Source organism: Pteropus alecto, unplaced genomic scaffold (assembly GCF_000325575.1).
Source record: "Pteropus alecto unplaced genomic scaffold, ASM32557v1 scaffold239, whole genome shotgun sequence".
Taxonomy (NCBI): Eukaryota; Metazoa; Chordata; class Mammalia; order Chiroptera; family Pteropodidae; genus Pteropus; species Pteropus alecto.
In genome coordinates, this window is record NW_006494613.1 from 2,113,431 (window position 1) to 2,128,490 (window position 15,060).

The 15,060-nt window shown below is 35.8% G+C and overlaps 2 protein-coding genes across 20 annotated transcripts in view; one reads left to right on the forward strand and one right to left on the reverse strand.

The window, feature by feature from the left end:
• The window catches only part of P2RY12 (purinergic receptor P2Y12), a 1,011-nt gene extending 292 nt beyond the window's left edge, over nucleotides 1-719 (reverse strand). Inside the window, 1 exon segment of the mRNA XM_025042486.1 lies at nucleotides 2-719. Within this exon segment, the coding sequence (XP_024898254.1) occupies nucleotides 2-719 (718 nt within the window).
• MED12L (mediator complex subunit 12 like) overlaps nucleotides 1-15,060 on the forward strand; it is a 318,700-nt gene that overhangs the window by 230,143 nt on the left and 73,497 nt on the right. For all 19 annotated transcript variants that reach the window (XM_025042472.1, XM_025042480.1, XM_025042483.1 and 16 more), the window contains one exon: nucleotides 11,030-11,177. In XM_025042472.1, coding sequence (XP_024898240.1) covers nucleotides 11,030-11,177 — 148 coding nt within the window. The remainder of the gene's footprint in view (nucleotides 1-11,029; nucleotides 11,178-15,060) is intronic.

A 15,060-nucleotide genomic window follows, 5' to 3' on the forward strand; every position in this document is an offset into this window, starting at 1 on the left:
GCAATGATAATGAAAACTTTGACGTTCACCTTTTTCTTGGGGACTTTGCCTACACCCCTTGTTCTTACATATGACCTATACAGTTCTTTTGTAATGAGTGTATAACATACAATAACAATTAAAAAATTAATCCAAAAAATAACTTGACAGATATAATTGACTATTTCGTGCCAGACGAGGCCAAACTCTGATTTGAGGAAAGAGCATTTCTTCACATTCTTGTCTCTCGGCCTCCTGTTGGTCAGAATCATGTTAGGCAAAGAGAGTAAGAACATGAAAGCCCAGATGACAACAGAGAGAATCTTAGCCCCCAAGAGATTGTTAGGGTTGGATGTTTTAAATGGCCTGGTGGTCTTCTGGTAGCGATCAATAGTTATCAGTCCTAGGAATGAAATACTGATGTACATTGTAAAATAAAATGTGACAGAGGTCACTTGACACACAAAGGTTCTCAGTGGTCCCGTTCCCAATTTGGCATCACTGAGGATTTTGAATGGAAAAGTCAGAATCATGAGAAGATCGGAAATGACCGTGTTCTTAAGAAAAATAATGAAGTTGGATTTACTGCGGATTTGAAAGAAAATCCTCATTGCTAGGCTATTTGTGATGAGTCCAGTGAAAAACAGGACAGTGTAGAGGAGCGGGAAAAGGACCTGGGTGATTTTGTAGTCCCTGGTACATAGGCTGCCATTCCCAGCTGCAGAGGTAAGGTTGTCCATGGCTTGCCTTTCTTCTTTGCTACCTAGAGGAGGAGAGAGGGCGTGATTATTTTCAGTCCAACATGACAGATTTCGCTCTTATCTCTGTGCGTAACTTTTTTGGACAGGCCTTCTTTAAAAATTAAGGGTTTTGATCCTTGTTGTGGCAGTTAGTAAGAACACGGAAAACTGAATCTCAAATTATTTCATTATGGCACATATTCTATCTCTAGCAAAGTAAAATGGTCTGAGAGGTATGGATACTTGGTATTTCTTATTCGTTGAATGCCTCTAATAGGATATTTTTTTATCTTGGGCAAAAGCGCACATATGTTTATATATTAGGACGAGAAGAGAAATATTTGAGCTGTGCTCTGTTCTTCTCCAGCTTTTAACTTTTCTATGCCTTTTAACTTTTTCTTTCTACTCACAGTCACTTTTTCTGCACTATCCTTATTCCTGGACTCCATTTATTCTAGTACCAGTTTAGGGTTTCAAGGAGAAATGACTGATAACTGCCTATAAGAATTTTTAAAAGTGAAAAGAAATTTGTATAAAATCACTCATGGTAAATTTATTAAACGAAATACTGAATCACAAAGAACATTTTCTTTTATAATTAGAGGATATTTCTGATATCCTCTGGATATTGCTGACATTCATCAAAAATCGTCCTCATGGGGACTCTTCTTTAGCTCCAAATATTTTAGCCATATATATCTCATTTCCAGTTTTGTTCAGTATGTTTGAAGTTATTACGTATATTTTCTTGAATATTATTCAGTACAAATTTTGAAACAGTAAAAAAAAAAATAAGGATATGACCTCTGTATGTGGATCAGCTGGCATTCCTCAAAACAGCCAAGGCATACTTTCTAGGTTTATAAAGTATATAATGGTAGCTCAAATAAAATATCAAAACCATGTCCATGTCTGGTTCCATGGGTTATTATACCCCAGTAGGCAGCTATAAATAAAGAAAACTAAGACGTTACTTGTCTGTATTATCTGGCATCCAGGTTTTAAAACCTAAAGTGAAATTTGTAATTTTGTTTCATCCAAGACAAATGGAATTGATTCTACATAAAATATTATTCTTAAATATAAGACACAGTAATGTTAAAAGTACAAATACCTACTTTTTAAAAAAAAAACTTCCATGGAAAAGATTGAAATATAACACATAAAGATAGCACTAAATTCCCCCAAAACATCGATGGAGTTTTTTTCCATCCTTTAATTACTGAAAATAAAACAATTAAGATTCATGTCACAATTATGGCTTCTATTTTCAACACCTCCTCACCTGTTTAACTTAAAACAAACGAACAAGTAAAAACCAGTATTTAACCCATACAAGTAATTGATACAATATTTAATTGATACACTAATTTTAATCTTTCTTGTTATCGCTATTTGCTTTTAGTTGTGTATTCTCTGATGGTTTTGGAAATTCTACTTTGGGAATGATTATTTTGCATAGACCATAACTTATTTAACAAATGTTCTTGATACTGAAAATTTCAGCTCCCTCTATATTTAAATGTCATTTTACATTTAAGATAAAATAAATAAGACCGTTTGTAGTTTATTGTCATGCTCTGTATAAATTATTTTTTTCATAAAGAAGTTAATGTTTATCTCTAACACCCTTAATGCAGCTTATATTTTAATTTTTATTCCAAAGAAGTGCTTGCCTTTTAACTTTTTCTTTCTATTCACAGTCACTTTTTCTGCACTATCCTTATTCCTGGACTTCATTTATTCTAGTACCAGTTTAGGGTTTCAAGGAGAAATGACTGATAACTGCCTATAAGAATTTTTAAAAGTGAAAAGAAATTTGTATAAAATCACTCATGGTAAATTTATTAAACAAAATACTGAATCACAAAGAACATTTTCTTTTATAATTAGAGGATATTTCTGATATCCTCTGGATATTGGTGACATTCATCAAAAATTGATATTGTTATTAAAAGTTTCCAATTTTAAGAAAGCTTGAAAAAACATACATGTACATCATATTTGTCAGACACTTCTAGATGTAAAGTTACCTGGTTACTCTGTTGGTTCTGAAGGGTTTGAATGAGTCCAGTAAGCGATGGTTATTCCAACCTGCAGAGCCGCATCTGGTGTTTTCCTTTTTAATGTCTTAGCTTAGTTGTTAAGACTCTTTATGATAATTTCCTGAGTTTTTATCAGTAAAATCTTGAGAGTTCTAGAGAGAAAGAGGGCGGGAGAGAGTAAGAGAGAACTTCACAATCAGAAGTTACCTTCAAAGGCTGTAGACTCAAAGCTATGCAGACGCTGGATTTCCGGTTGGCCACTTTTACAACTTCTGCTTTTATTTCCTTGGGAAATGTGGGGCAGGGTGGGCGAAAAGTCATTTTTTAAAAGGCAATGTAAAATCTTGCAGCTTTTTACTGAAACCTGCCATAGAGTTGAGGCTTTACGAGTTATTTTATTTTCCATGCAAATGTTAAATCCAAGCCCTTCGAAGTCTGCTTCCTGGAAAAGGTTGCAAGCTTGCTTTCTCAGATGATTGTTTACCTGAAAACATATTGTCCTCAACACTGGGTGATATATTACAATTTAACGAGTAAATTACATTAACTCAGAATGTGTGCTTGTTAGGGATATTAAGTCTCTTGCTCTTTGCTTTTTTTCCTGGTTAATAATGTCATTATTTTAAATCTGTGTTTGATCAACTCTTTGTAGGGGAAACAGTTTCCTCCCATTACAAATGATAAGATTCCAAAATTACATTAGAAAGAAAAACAGTTGTATCCATTGCCAGGCTTATTATATAAAGTATCTTTCATGCTTTTCTTGAATAGAACTTAACAAATAATTTTTTTTCCTTTTAACCGAGCTTTTGGTTTGGGGGGAAAAATATCAAATTAAGGGATCCTCGTATCACTGTTACTGTGATATAAATATTATGAACCCGTGTGCGTGTGTGTGCGCACACACACACATACACACAATATTTTGAACTGTAATCTTCTGTTACCAGAAGAACCACTTGGGTAGATGCCTTCGCTGTGAACATATGTTTCAGTTATTTCTTTATTTTGTGTTTTGCATGTGCCTGTCTCTGCATTTGTTAATCTTCAAAAGTGATTCTCCAAGTGCGGAACCGCAGCTAGGCCTCACCTGGGAAATAGTGAGAAATGCATATTCTCAGGCACCAAACCTAGCCCCAATGAGTTGGAAATTCTGGAGTGTACCCCTCATCTGTATTTTAATGAGCCTCCTATGTGATACTCATGCACACTAAAGTTTAAGCACCCTTGATTTAAATTGAAGAGTTTTTTTGGAAATAAGAATTTGAAATCAAGCTATGAATTTGAGTCATTTCATTCAGAAATTTCAGTTACATAATGATTCTGCTCTGTTAGGCATTTAGAAGGTGTTAGTTTGCTATTAAATTCTTGAAAAAGTGGGTATTAAATTATTTTTATTTTAAAATATGATTGTTGCAGTAAACATTTTATTTGTTGATTTGGAGACACAAAACTGTGCTTTGACAGAACTTTTGTGCTACATACAATTCAGAATAATGATAGTCAAAGTTCGATTTCTTAGATTGTTATGAATTAACTTATGTTATAAAATCTACTACTCTTTGAAGTAGATGTTCATATTGTTTCTATTCTCTGAATGAGGGAAGCTAAGAAGCAGAGCAGTAAATTAATTAGAGACCCAACTCCAACCCATGCTGTCTGATTCCAGAACCTGCTGCATTCATTGTCACTGTGTACCTGAAAATCTTCCCCATCTCACCGTCTCCACAACCCCTACCTCACGCTGAGGCCCAGGAGTGAGAGGTGAATGCCATGAATGGAATGGCCACACCTCTTTCAAGAAAATAGGAGTCATACTTGCCTTTAAGGCAAATTGTAAATTCTAAAGGATGTTTATGAAGCCTTTCTAAGGTCTTCAGATGAAACAAGAGTTGCGAAAAAAAATTATTACTGTTTTCAATAAATTAATGTGTTATACTAAAGAAACACTAATTCAGGACACTTAAATCATAGGCTTTATTGAGAATTTGTATTTCCAGATTCCTAGAGAACTTCAAATTGGGGTGAAGGTGTGGAAGGACAGGCTCCAGCTCTTTATCTAAACTAACTTTTTCTTTCCTTTAGTTTTAACTCACAACCACACCTGTCTGTGAACCTTCTCTGATAATATTTTCTCATTGGAGGATGACAGCCAATTACCCATTTAGACCACTTGTCCCTGAAAGTGACTAAAATTTTTTGAGAATGGTCTCAGGTTACAAAAGTATGTTATCCGAATAGAAGTAGAGCAAGTTGTACACTTTGAGCTCTCATAAGTAGACAACGCCACATGCAGTTTGTAATTGTATTACTATTGAGAACAGGACTAGCTTTGATTGATTTGGTTATTTACCCTGATTGAGATAACCTAGAAAAATAAACTTATACCCCAGATTATTTTACATGTAAGTGGTTTAATTGGTTTATTTATTTTGCCAAGTCTGCAAAAAGTTGTCTGCTCGTCTGAAAATATTTACTTCAAATGAGATTACTCTGAACCCAGAGGGCTCTTGAAATGGTAGGTCATGGTGGTCCCTGTGGAACCAGGTTGAGGCAGGAAGGTGCAGATAATTAAACCATTTGATTATCTTTTAGTCTATTTTAGTTCTAATATGGTTTCTAAATGTGGTCATTTTGACATAGTGAGTGTTTTGATTGAACACATGCATTTTATGGCAGTGCTTGCTTATGTCATCCAGCTTGGCTTTACCTGTCAGTGTATAGAAATTTAGGTTAGATATAAGACAAATAAATCTCAAAGGGAAAAGAGTCTTGGGCATTAGGATATTTAGTGAAAGAGAACGCCAACTCTGTTGATCCAGCTGTTTGTTAACTCAACCTGTCTCGAGTGTTTTGCTTGAAATACTCAGTATGTATGGTTAAATCCCTTGACATCCATTATGCTCCTAGGACACACTGAGTTTTTTGCATAAAGGCCTCATTTTAGACATACTGTGGACTATCAGCTATTGTAGAACAAAGATTTTTCTATGCAAATTAAATTAAAGGAATCTGCTATTTTCTTTAAAGTAAAATTTACTCTAATTCAGGTGGAGTTACTCACGAGAAGACGCTGCTAATTTCTTGTCACTTTAACACAGTCTCCCTATACATGTGTACACCCATTCTTCCACCCCAGTCCAAGGCTTATTACCAATGAAATATTTATTTGAAGTCATTTTATGCTAAACACAATAATGTGGTGTATTGAAGAATTCAGCTAAAAAATGTTGGAGACTTCTTTTAAGAGTTCTTTATTTTAATGGATTAACTAAAATAAAATTTCATGTAAATAAATTCATTGTTTTTAAAAAAAGTTTTTTACTACTTCAAGATGAGGTAGGATGCTGTGTATAATTTACTTCATGATGTATACTGGGTTTTCATTTGAATATTTAAACATAAAATTAAAGAGTGTTGGGGAAGTATGAAATGTTATATTTTGTTTTATCAGAAGGACAGTTGCATCTACTTCATCAATTTTTCATTGATGTGCTTGGAAGAAAAAGAAGCACATTCAGAGTGGGATTCTTATTTCCCTTTAAAAAGAACACTAACTTAGTAATTTTAAAATTCTGCGATTATTGGGTCACTGTAGAAATATCAGAAAATATGAATAAGTAGAGTACATAGCTCTGATAATCTCACCGCCATTATCACATCTTTGTGAACACACACATGTTTTGGCAACATTTCTAATCACTTATTTTAAAGAAATGAAGATGACTTAGAGCAGACTTCAATTCAGTTAACTTTAATTCTTCCTTCTAGCTCAAGAGACATGTTTTAATTTCTGTAGTATAGTAGGCCTTCCAGGGTTTTTGGACATGCATCCTCCTCGTTCCTTATCACTTTGTGATATATTATTTGGAGAAAGAAAGTAATTGATCTGGAGGATGAGATTTTCAGAACTCAGTTTACAGGAGAGATGAGCTGTTCAGCCCAAAGACAGAAGTGGGCTGGTATGAAAGGGATGGCTAGACTTCTGTGGATTCTCTAGTTGATTCTGCTGCCCAACAAATGTGTCCCTCTGGGAATATATAATAGAGTAATTCTTTGATACTGATCTCCAATCATTAACATTACTTAAAACTATGCAATATGAGGGTTTTTTCTACCTTTAGGACTATTTGGTCCATTTTCTTAGGTTGCGTTTATTCTCACATAGTATAAGTTGCTATTAGAAGACCTGTACATTTTCTACATATACCAAAAAACTAACAAACTAATTTTGTAGGCTTCCAAAAAACAGTTGCATTTAAAAGTCTTTGCTTTTCCGTTTGAAAACTAGTAACAGCTATCATGATTTTCCTAAAAATATGAGCCATCAGAAGCAAATATGGTCTTCACATCCCATATAAGAGGTTGACCGATGGTTCTTTTCAGCTAACTGTATGCCGCTCTTCATTTTTAATTCTAAGCCTTCACTCTCAACATATGATTTTACTTCTGTCCCAACTCCCTGAGCGTATTGGGGCCAATGAACTGTTACAAGCTTCTTCAAATTCCTCACTTCACCTGTAAATTTCCCTGAGTATGTTTTCACCAATTTTTTTTTTTTTTATCCCTGTGGTTAAGTAAAAAGGTGTGCCTGTCTTTCTTTTCAAGTTAATCCAGACAAGAAGCTGTTGTTTTCTATCTCCTTTATCAGTTACCTGCCTTTCAATCTGTTTTTTTTTTTTTAATGGAAACTCTATTTGATACAGATCTTTGAAACAAGAGTTTGCCATCGATCATCCTAATTCAACTTTCTTTTTCATCTCAAGTTATTGTTCTTCATGTCCAGCTACTAGTAAACGTGGGCTACTTTCTTTATCGTTTCACCATATAGTCTTACTTGAACTCCCCATTTCCTGCTTCTGCCCCACCACTCTAGAGAAACTTCTCTTTTGAGGTTCACATGTGGTTTTTCAAATAAACAAGCCAGAGAGGCCATTATCTATTATGACTTTTTCACTGTATTTCATATTGTTGATGGCTCTCATTGTTAAGTGTCCCCTCTCCAACTTCTGTGACTCTGACTTATCTGGTACTCTTATTAATTCTGGAGAGTACGTGTGCATCATTTGATGGCTTATTTATCCCCTTCATTATCTCAGCCCTCTTTGTCGTTTCCCCTTTCGAAGAGAACATGGGGGTTTTGCAGCCCTCCCAGTGACATATTGCTCTTATCCCTAAGCTGTCACCTCTATATTAGTCCTCATGTCAAACCACCTACTAAATATTTATAAAACATTTCTACCTCCCCCTAAAATTTCTCTCACCTAACGGTGAGTTTATGAGCTCCTTGCCCTTATTACTTAGTCTTTTCCCAACATATTTTGCTGGTGAGTTCACATTTATTCAAATGCCTAATCCTTTCCTAACTTCCCTCAGATTCTTCTTGATTTTGCTTCTTACTGTTTATTCCCACCACTAAGACCTGGTTTACACCCTATAGACTTTTTTGCTTTTTCTCTCTGCCTCTCATTTCTCCTCTTCAGTTTTTCAGGACTTCACTATCAGGTTAAGTTTCCTACAAAACTAAAACTTTTGTTCTCCATCCCTTCCCTAATCTTTTAGTCATGTGTTTTCTCATTAGTTCACTTATTTTTTTGTTATTTTATGTATTCAATAAATGTCAAGTGCCTAATCGGTGCTAATTAAGGAGAATATAGGTGTGACTACAACAAACCTGGAGTTCTACCTCAAAAAATTGACAGTCTAGTGGGGACGACAGACATTAAACAGATACCTAGAAATAAGTGAATTACACTGTGATGAATGCTCCAAAGGTTTCTCTTCCCCTCCCTGTCCCCCTGTAGTGAGGACTTTCACTAAACGGAGGTGACAGAGTGAGAGATCTGCTGCTGTGATTTTCCCTAGCATCTCCCCAACTCAAGTTGAGACTGTCAAGAGTGTTTTTGGTGATGGGAGGAGTGACAGCAAAGAAAGGAAGTGCCCCCAGCATCTTTAGGAATTGTTGAGTGATGTGGTACAGTGTGATTAAGGGGTCTGTGCAAAAGAGAAGTGGAAGTGTAGAAATATGAATGGATGGCAGGGGGTAGTGTCTGTGTTATGCTGCTAAGCATTTTACATTATTCCTCTCACAAAAACCTTACAAGACAGGTGATATACTCATTTTTCAGAAGAATCCGAGGCTCAGAAAAGCTCGTTATCCAGGGCCATAGAACTGGACCTGAATGCAGCCACTGCTCTCTCTTACCCTGAGCTTGGGATGTTAGGGATGCGTTGTGGAGCTGCAGTATCCCTTGTATTTGTGAAGAGTGCATGGGTCTTTCCAGGATACCTTCCCCCACTGTCCCTGTTTAGGCTTCTGGCTCTGCAAATGCTACTTTTATGACACTGAATCTGCATTCCTTGAAGACAGGGAACTTTCATCCTAACATTTTTCTCAGGGTTCTTAGCACTTTGTCTAGCTTTACTTCTTGAAGACAGGGAACTTTCATCCCTCAGGGTTCTTTTTCTCAGGGTTCTTAGCACTTTGTCTAGCTTTAAATAGACACTCTATCAATCGTTGTTGAATGACTGCTACTATCTTTCTGTCACCCCTCTTGCACAGAAGTTGACATCAGCACCCTTTGACAACAGGTGTCGTAACTGAAAGCAACTGCCAGGGGCACAACCGGCGCTGCCCGAGTTCTGACAGTTTTCTGGGCACCCTCCTGTTCCCTTTATAGGGTTCTTGTGTACGCATCCCATCAGACATAAAAGAAATATTTCAGTAACACTGTGTAACAACAACAAAAATAGGACATTAACAGGCAGCTCAGGTCATTCAGATGCAACCAGGTGTAGGAATCACTGCCTATGTTGACTTTAATCTGTGGTTAGTTCTGTCTTTGGAAAACGGGAGAGATTTGGATACTCAGGATATATTAAATAACAAAAGCTTCTAGAAGAGATTTGCTCCTAATCTTTCTTTTCTTAAGGAGGCATGTTTGCACACCTGAAACAATAATTATTAGGACAGTATAGCAAGATAAGCTGGCAGGGTACACATGTATATTTCTAGTAGAAGAGAATAAAAAAGGAACCAGTGCAAGGATAAATTGTGCCTTGACTGCAAGTATGTGAGAGAGAAAGACAGAATGACAAAGAGATTGAGAAGAAACAGACAGAAACAGAAAACAAGGCTCTCATTTCAAGACTGCAAAAGCAAAATGCTACTTTGTGCAGAGTACACATGTAGAATATTCCAAATTAAACACTGGTATTCTCCAAGTCTCAAAGATTTTGCTCTGTTTTATAGCCACTACTAAGTTTGAACATGGTACAGTTTGTGTTTCCTGGGAGATGTTCTTTTCTCATGCAAGCTTCTTAGGATTAGATATTGTTAGGAAGGAGGTAAGCACCTAGCATGGGAATACATGTACAAATGGTAAGAAAAGAAGATAGATTGAAGGATAGAGCTGGGAATTTTCCTAAGAAAATGAAAAAGTATAAGATCCAAGAGAGAAATTTAGGTAGATAAATTCAGAACCAGGTGTAAGAGAGGGCACATCCTGGACTATTTAACTTTGGCTGAGGAACATGTTTAGTGGTGTCTATGGGTTTTTATTTTGCTGTGACTAACTAGTTTCCTTTCGCATGTGGGAGAAATAGTGCTTGAATTCACTGTTTCTGTGGGCAGGGTTGGGGAACTGGTCCAGAAGAGAAAGGTGGTATCAGAACATGTCAGAATATTTACCTCACATCTAATGAGATCTGCATGCTATATTATTTTGTCATTTAGAAATAAAATATACCTGTATCTCACACAGTCATGTTGGAAGTAAATGGAACATTTTTATAAAAGTACTTGGAGTATCCTAGCAAGATCTTTCTTTCTATGAAATATTTAATGATGCTATATATAGAAAACCAAATTTACTAAGAAATAACATTTTCCTTAAGGGAAAAGTACAAATAGTATGTAATATGATGTGAAATTAACACCATGCTATATTTTAAACAATGAAAAGTTTTTCAATAGTCAAAACTTACTCTGTAGGGTACGCCCACATCAACTGCTTCTATTAAGACTTCAGGTCAGTTGACCCATTTTTTTTTTTTTTTTGGTTTTTTTTTTTTTTTTACACTTTAGTAAGTTCCAAACTGGAAAAACAAGGGTGTTGCCAGTGGAGGTTGAGGTGAATTGAAAGGTGGACAGGTGCCATCACCGCAAGCCAGTGTGGAGATGCTGTGGTTAGTGCATTTCATGGACAAGAAATGCAGCCCCACCCCTGCAAACAGGGGTTTCAGAGTGTATTTTCTGTTTTTCAGGATGAATCTTCAAGTCATGAATGTAACCAGCGCACAATCCTTCTTTATGGAGTGGGCAAAGAGCGTGACGAAGTGAGGCATCAGCTGAAGAAGATTACCAAAGATATTTTGAAAATCCTAAATAAGAAGAGCACCACAGAGACCGGGGGTAAAGGGCCCGAATGCACTTGCTCCCATTGTGCTGTCTTATGTCTTTCCTCTTGGCACAGTCTTTATCACATTTCTACATGGCACTGTCCCCAGAGTGTTTCCTCTCTTGAATGACTGTCACATTGAAATATGAATAAGCACATTGAAATTTTAAGGCCTTTGTTCCATTTATAGTAATTCTTGTATTAAAAAAGCATGCTCTATAGATAGACATAGGTAATTTTTATTTTCTCTTATACTTCCTAAATTTTCTACAGTAGTGTCAAATGAGATACTGAAGAATAAGTCGGAACCCTTAGTCTGGAAGTTTCCCCAATTCTTTACTATCCTTTTTCAAGCTTGTAGTTTGTTCTGGGTGCTCGTATTTTCATGATACTTGGAAATCATGACACTGTAGTCACTGATCTTTCCTTACATTATTACAGAAGAATAATTGCAGTAGGTAGTGGTGGCTACCCACATCACCAAATGATGTCAAGTAAAAAAGAAATTTGGGTCTTTGCTCTATAATGCCTTCTTGGAATATTCTTTTCCCTGGCTTTTTACATAGTTTTTACAGTGAAACTATGCATTTACCTTATGTCACCAGATTGCATAATTGAAATTTTGTAAATATCCACTTCTCTTTGCCTAATTACTCTTCTCAAGGTTTGTTTATTTTATTAGGCCGTCATATGTTTTAAAATATGATATCACTATATATTGTCCACTACCACCAGTGATGTTTATTTCTCTGTTACGTAAATAATACAAAGGGGGAGGGAAAGTTTGAATTTGCTCTGTGCAAGCAGTGCACTTCCTACACATGGTATAAACCACCTCTAGGAACCCTACTTTGCTGTTTAGTACGAAATACATACCTTTTTTTAGAGACTCGGTCTTTAAACTTCAACCGGGTGAATTACTAGAGCTTGTCTATACTAGTTCTAGTACCTGGAAAGTGCAGATATAACTAATGAAAGTAGCTCTTGCCGTCAGAAGGAGCGCACGGGCAGAAACAAGGTGCAAGAGCAACACGTTTTTCACTCTGAAAGTGACGTCGCAGGTACCTGAGGTCCGAGGTTGGTCCTGAGAACACAATGGGAAAGTCACCTTCACGTGATTCGCATCACATTTCCTAACTCCTTCTCATTGCCTGTTAAGGACCCTTTACTACAAAGGCTCCCTGAGGGGACAGCCAAGAGTTGTGGAAGGGAAATGATACCCTGTTGTCCTGACATTAAGCTTGAAAAATGCAAAACTGCTCTAAGAAAAACTGTTGACCTGTTGTTTTTCTCTTTTCTCCTGAAGAAAAGAGGATATGAGTTGCCTTTAGGAGCCCTGCAACTAGCTAGCAAAGAATATTTGGAACTTTTTTTTGTATTCTTGAAGATGGGGTGGACACGATCTCCTTTAAAGGTTCAGTAATAACAATTTTCGAATCTAAATTAATTTTAGAGAGTCCTTCCAGATTCTGTGGATTTTTTGATTTTGGAAAATAGAGTGTTGGGAAGCAGAAGGAAGCAATGTGGTATCCTTTTCTGTTGAGTCTACTTCCTTCCTTCACAGAGTTTTTTAATGCCAAACTGTTGTCTGTGCTATCTTGTGTCAGTCTCTCAGACAGTTCTTGCTTTGGAACTCACAGAGAGAAAATCATTGTTCCAGGCTGCTTTGTGAGATATTAGCAATGGAAACACCATGTGAAGAGGCATCTTCAAAGGGGATTTTTGTCTTTTCCTCATTTTAGATAAAATTCCTCAACCAGAAATATGTTAATTTAGGATTTTGTGAGCTGTTTGCTGATAGCCTATGTATAAGTCACTACTTAAAACCTAATATGTTCACCAGAAGCAGCTAGCTAACTCTACTTCGGATTAATGGAAGTTTGCCCACTTTTTCCAGCAAAGATGAGGATTGGTAAGGCAGCCAAACAGCTTGTGTGGGCATGTATTTAATTTCTGGCTACACGAAAAAAATATGATTTTGAGAAACTTATTAGGAGCATTCTCAGATCAACCGGGGCTTACCTTGGGGAATTTATAATCTAAAACTTATATGACATTTCCAGGTACAGAGGGTCAAACCTCATCTTACATTTACATTAACTTATCGTCTTTGTTTTTTTCTATGGTGCTGTCTTTTTGAAAACATTAATGAAGTTTACCATAACAGTCTCTAAGAGATCAGCACTTCTAGGATTTAAAGATTTTTGAAAAAGGAAAACCAAAATTAAGCAGCAAAAGAACAATAACATATATGATAAAAGCAAATTAACATAACAAGGATGAGGAAAATCTATGAATAATGAGTATATTATTACTCATGTATATATCATTAAAATAAAGTATTCCATTGAGAACCACCACTAATTATTTATATTTTTCTTTGCACCTGAATATAAATTACCAAAAATCAGTGGCATCTTTTTTCATAGGAGATGTTAATTCATTAGTTATATGTAAGTAAATAGAGGCAATTAGCATAAACAAACAAGGGTGCATTTGTGAATTGTCATTGCTGGATCTACTTCCTCCTGGCTGTTATTTTTGTGTGTTGTTTTGTTTTGGTCCCAGCAAGGACTAAATAATAATGTTAACTTCAGTTGTAAAGCACATCATACCCAAGACTGTTGAAGCGAGCTTTCAACCTTGGATCAATGATGTTGGTAAATGAAAACTTCAAAACTTGAATATTTTAAACATATTCATGACATGTGAGCAGCTATATTGAAGGCAGACTTCTACACTTAATTTGTAACTTTGGCAATACATATCGGAAAACAGATGTAGTGAACTTATTCTTTTTCTTGGTGCTATTTGATTAAAGTGGCAGTCTTGTACCTTATGTTACTCAGTCTTGTACCTTACCAGTGCTTCTATGAGAAATTTACTCTAGTATCAGGGTTTGTTTGTTCTAGGAAATTTGGACAAAACAGCCTGGTGTTTTTTTCTGGGGGACAAGCAGGGACTTAAACAATAATTGCTTATTATTGAAAGAAGAGAATCTTTCTAATGTTATTTTCTAAAATCATTACATTTGCCATTAGCAAAATCTTTTTGGGTTGGGTGAAATCTTGTGTATTTCATAAAGAAATGTGTCAAATGATCTTTGTTCTCTGAAATTAAAGTTTTTCCAAACAAGATGTGAGTGATAGAGCTCTTGTCGCCATAGCCATTAACTACCTGAAATTATCGTGATGGAAGTGACCTTAGAGATCATATAATACAACCTTTCCTGTTTGTTTTTAGATTTGTCTTTGTAAATACATACATTAAGAAGTGTTTAAAAACAGGATCTAATTAATTTTGGATCTTACCCTTCAAACTCTTAAAAAGAACAAGAGTCTCTCTGGGATAGCAGTACTTATAAAACATTTTATTGGAATTTTCTTTACACTTTATATTAAATTTATAAGTGTAGCACGTTCCCATTAATGTGGAAGAATTTCATTTCTTTCTACCCCTAAAAATAGTAGGAATTGTGTGAATTTCCTTTTTTATATACTAAACTGGGAAAAATATCACAGTGCCTCTCCTAAGAAGGTGGCAGTCAAGTTTTCTATGATGTCAAAGTGAACCTGGGTAATTTCCGCCCCTCCAGCCATTCATTGTTGAAATTATCCTATTTTAAAAGTCAGTGAGTTAGAAATGTTCATAAAGTCACTTCTAATAGTAGCAAAATCTAGAAATTACTTGCTATAGTGGATAAGTAAATGGCGGTATAGTCACATATTGGAATACTGTACATAAGTGAGAATTATTAATGTTTAAAACAAGTTAAAATTGCAGCAACAATATGGATTAATCCCAGAAGCATAATGTTGAGTGAAAGATGCCAGATGTTAAATGTATATAATCGTATGGTCCTATTTATATAAAGTTTCAAGGTGGGCAGTATCAGTC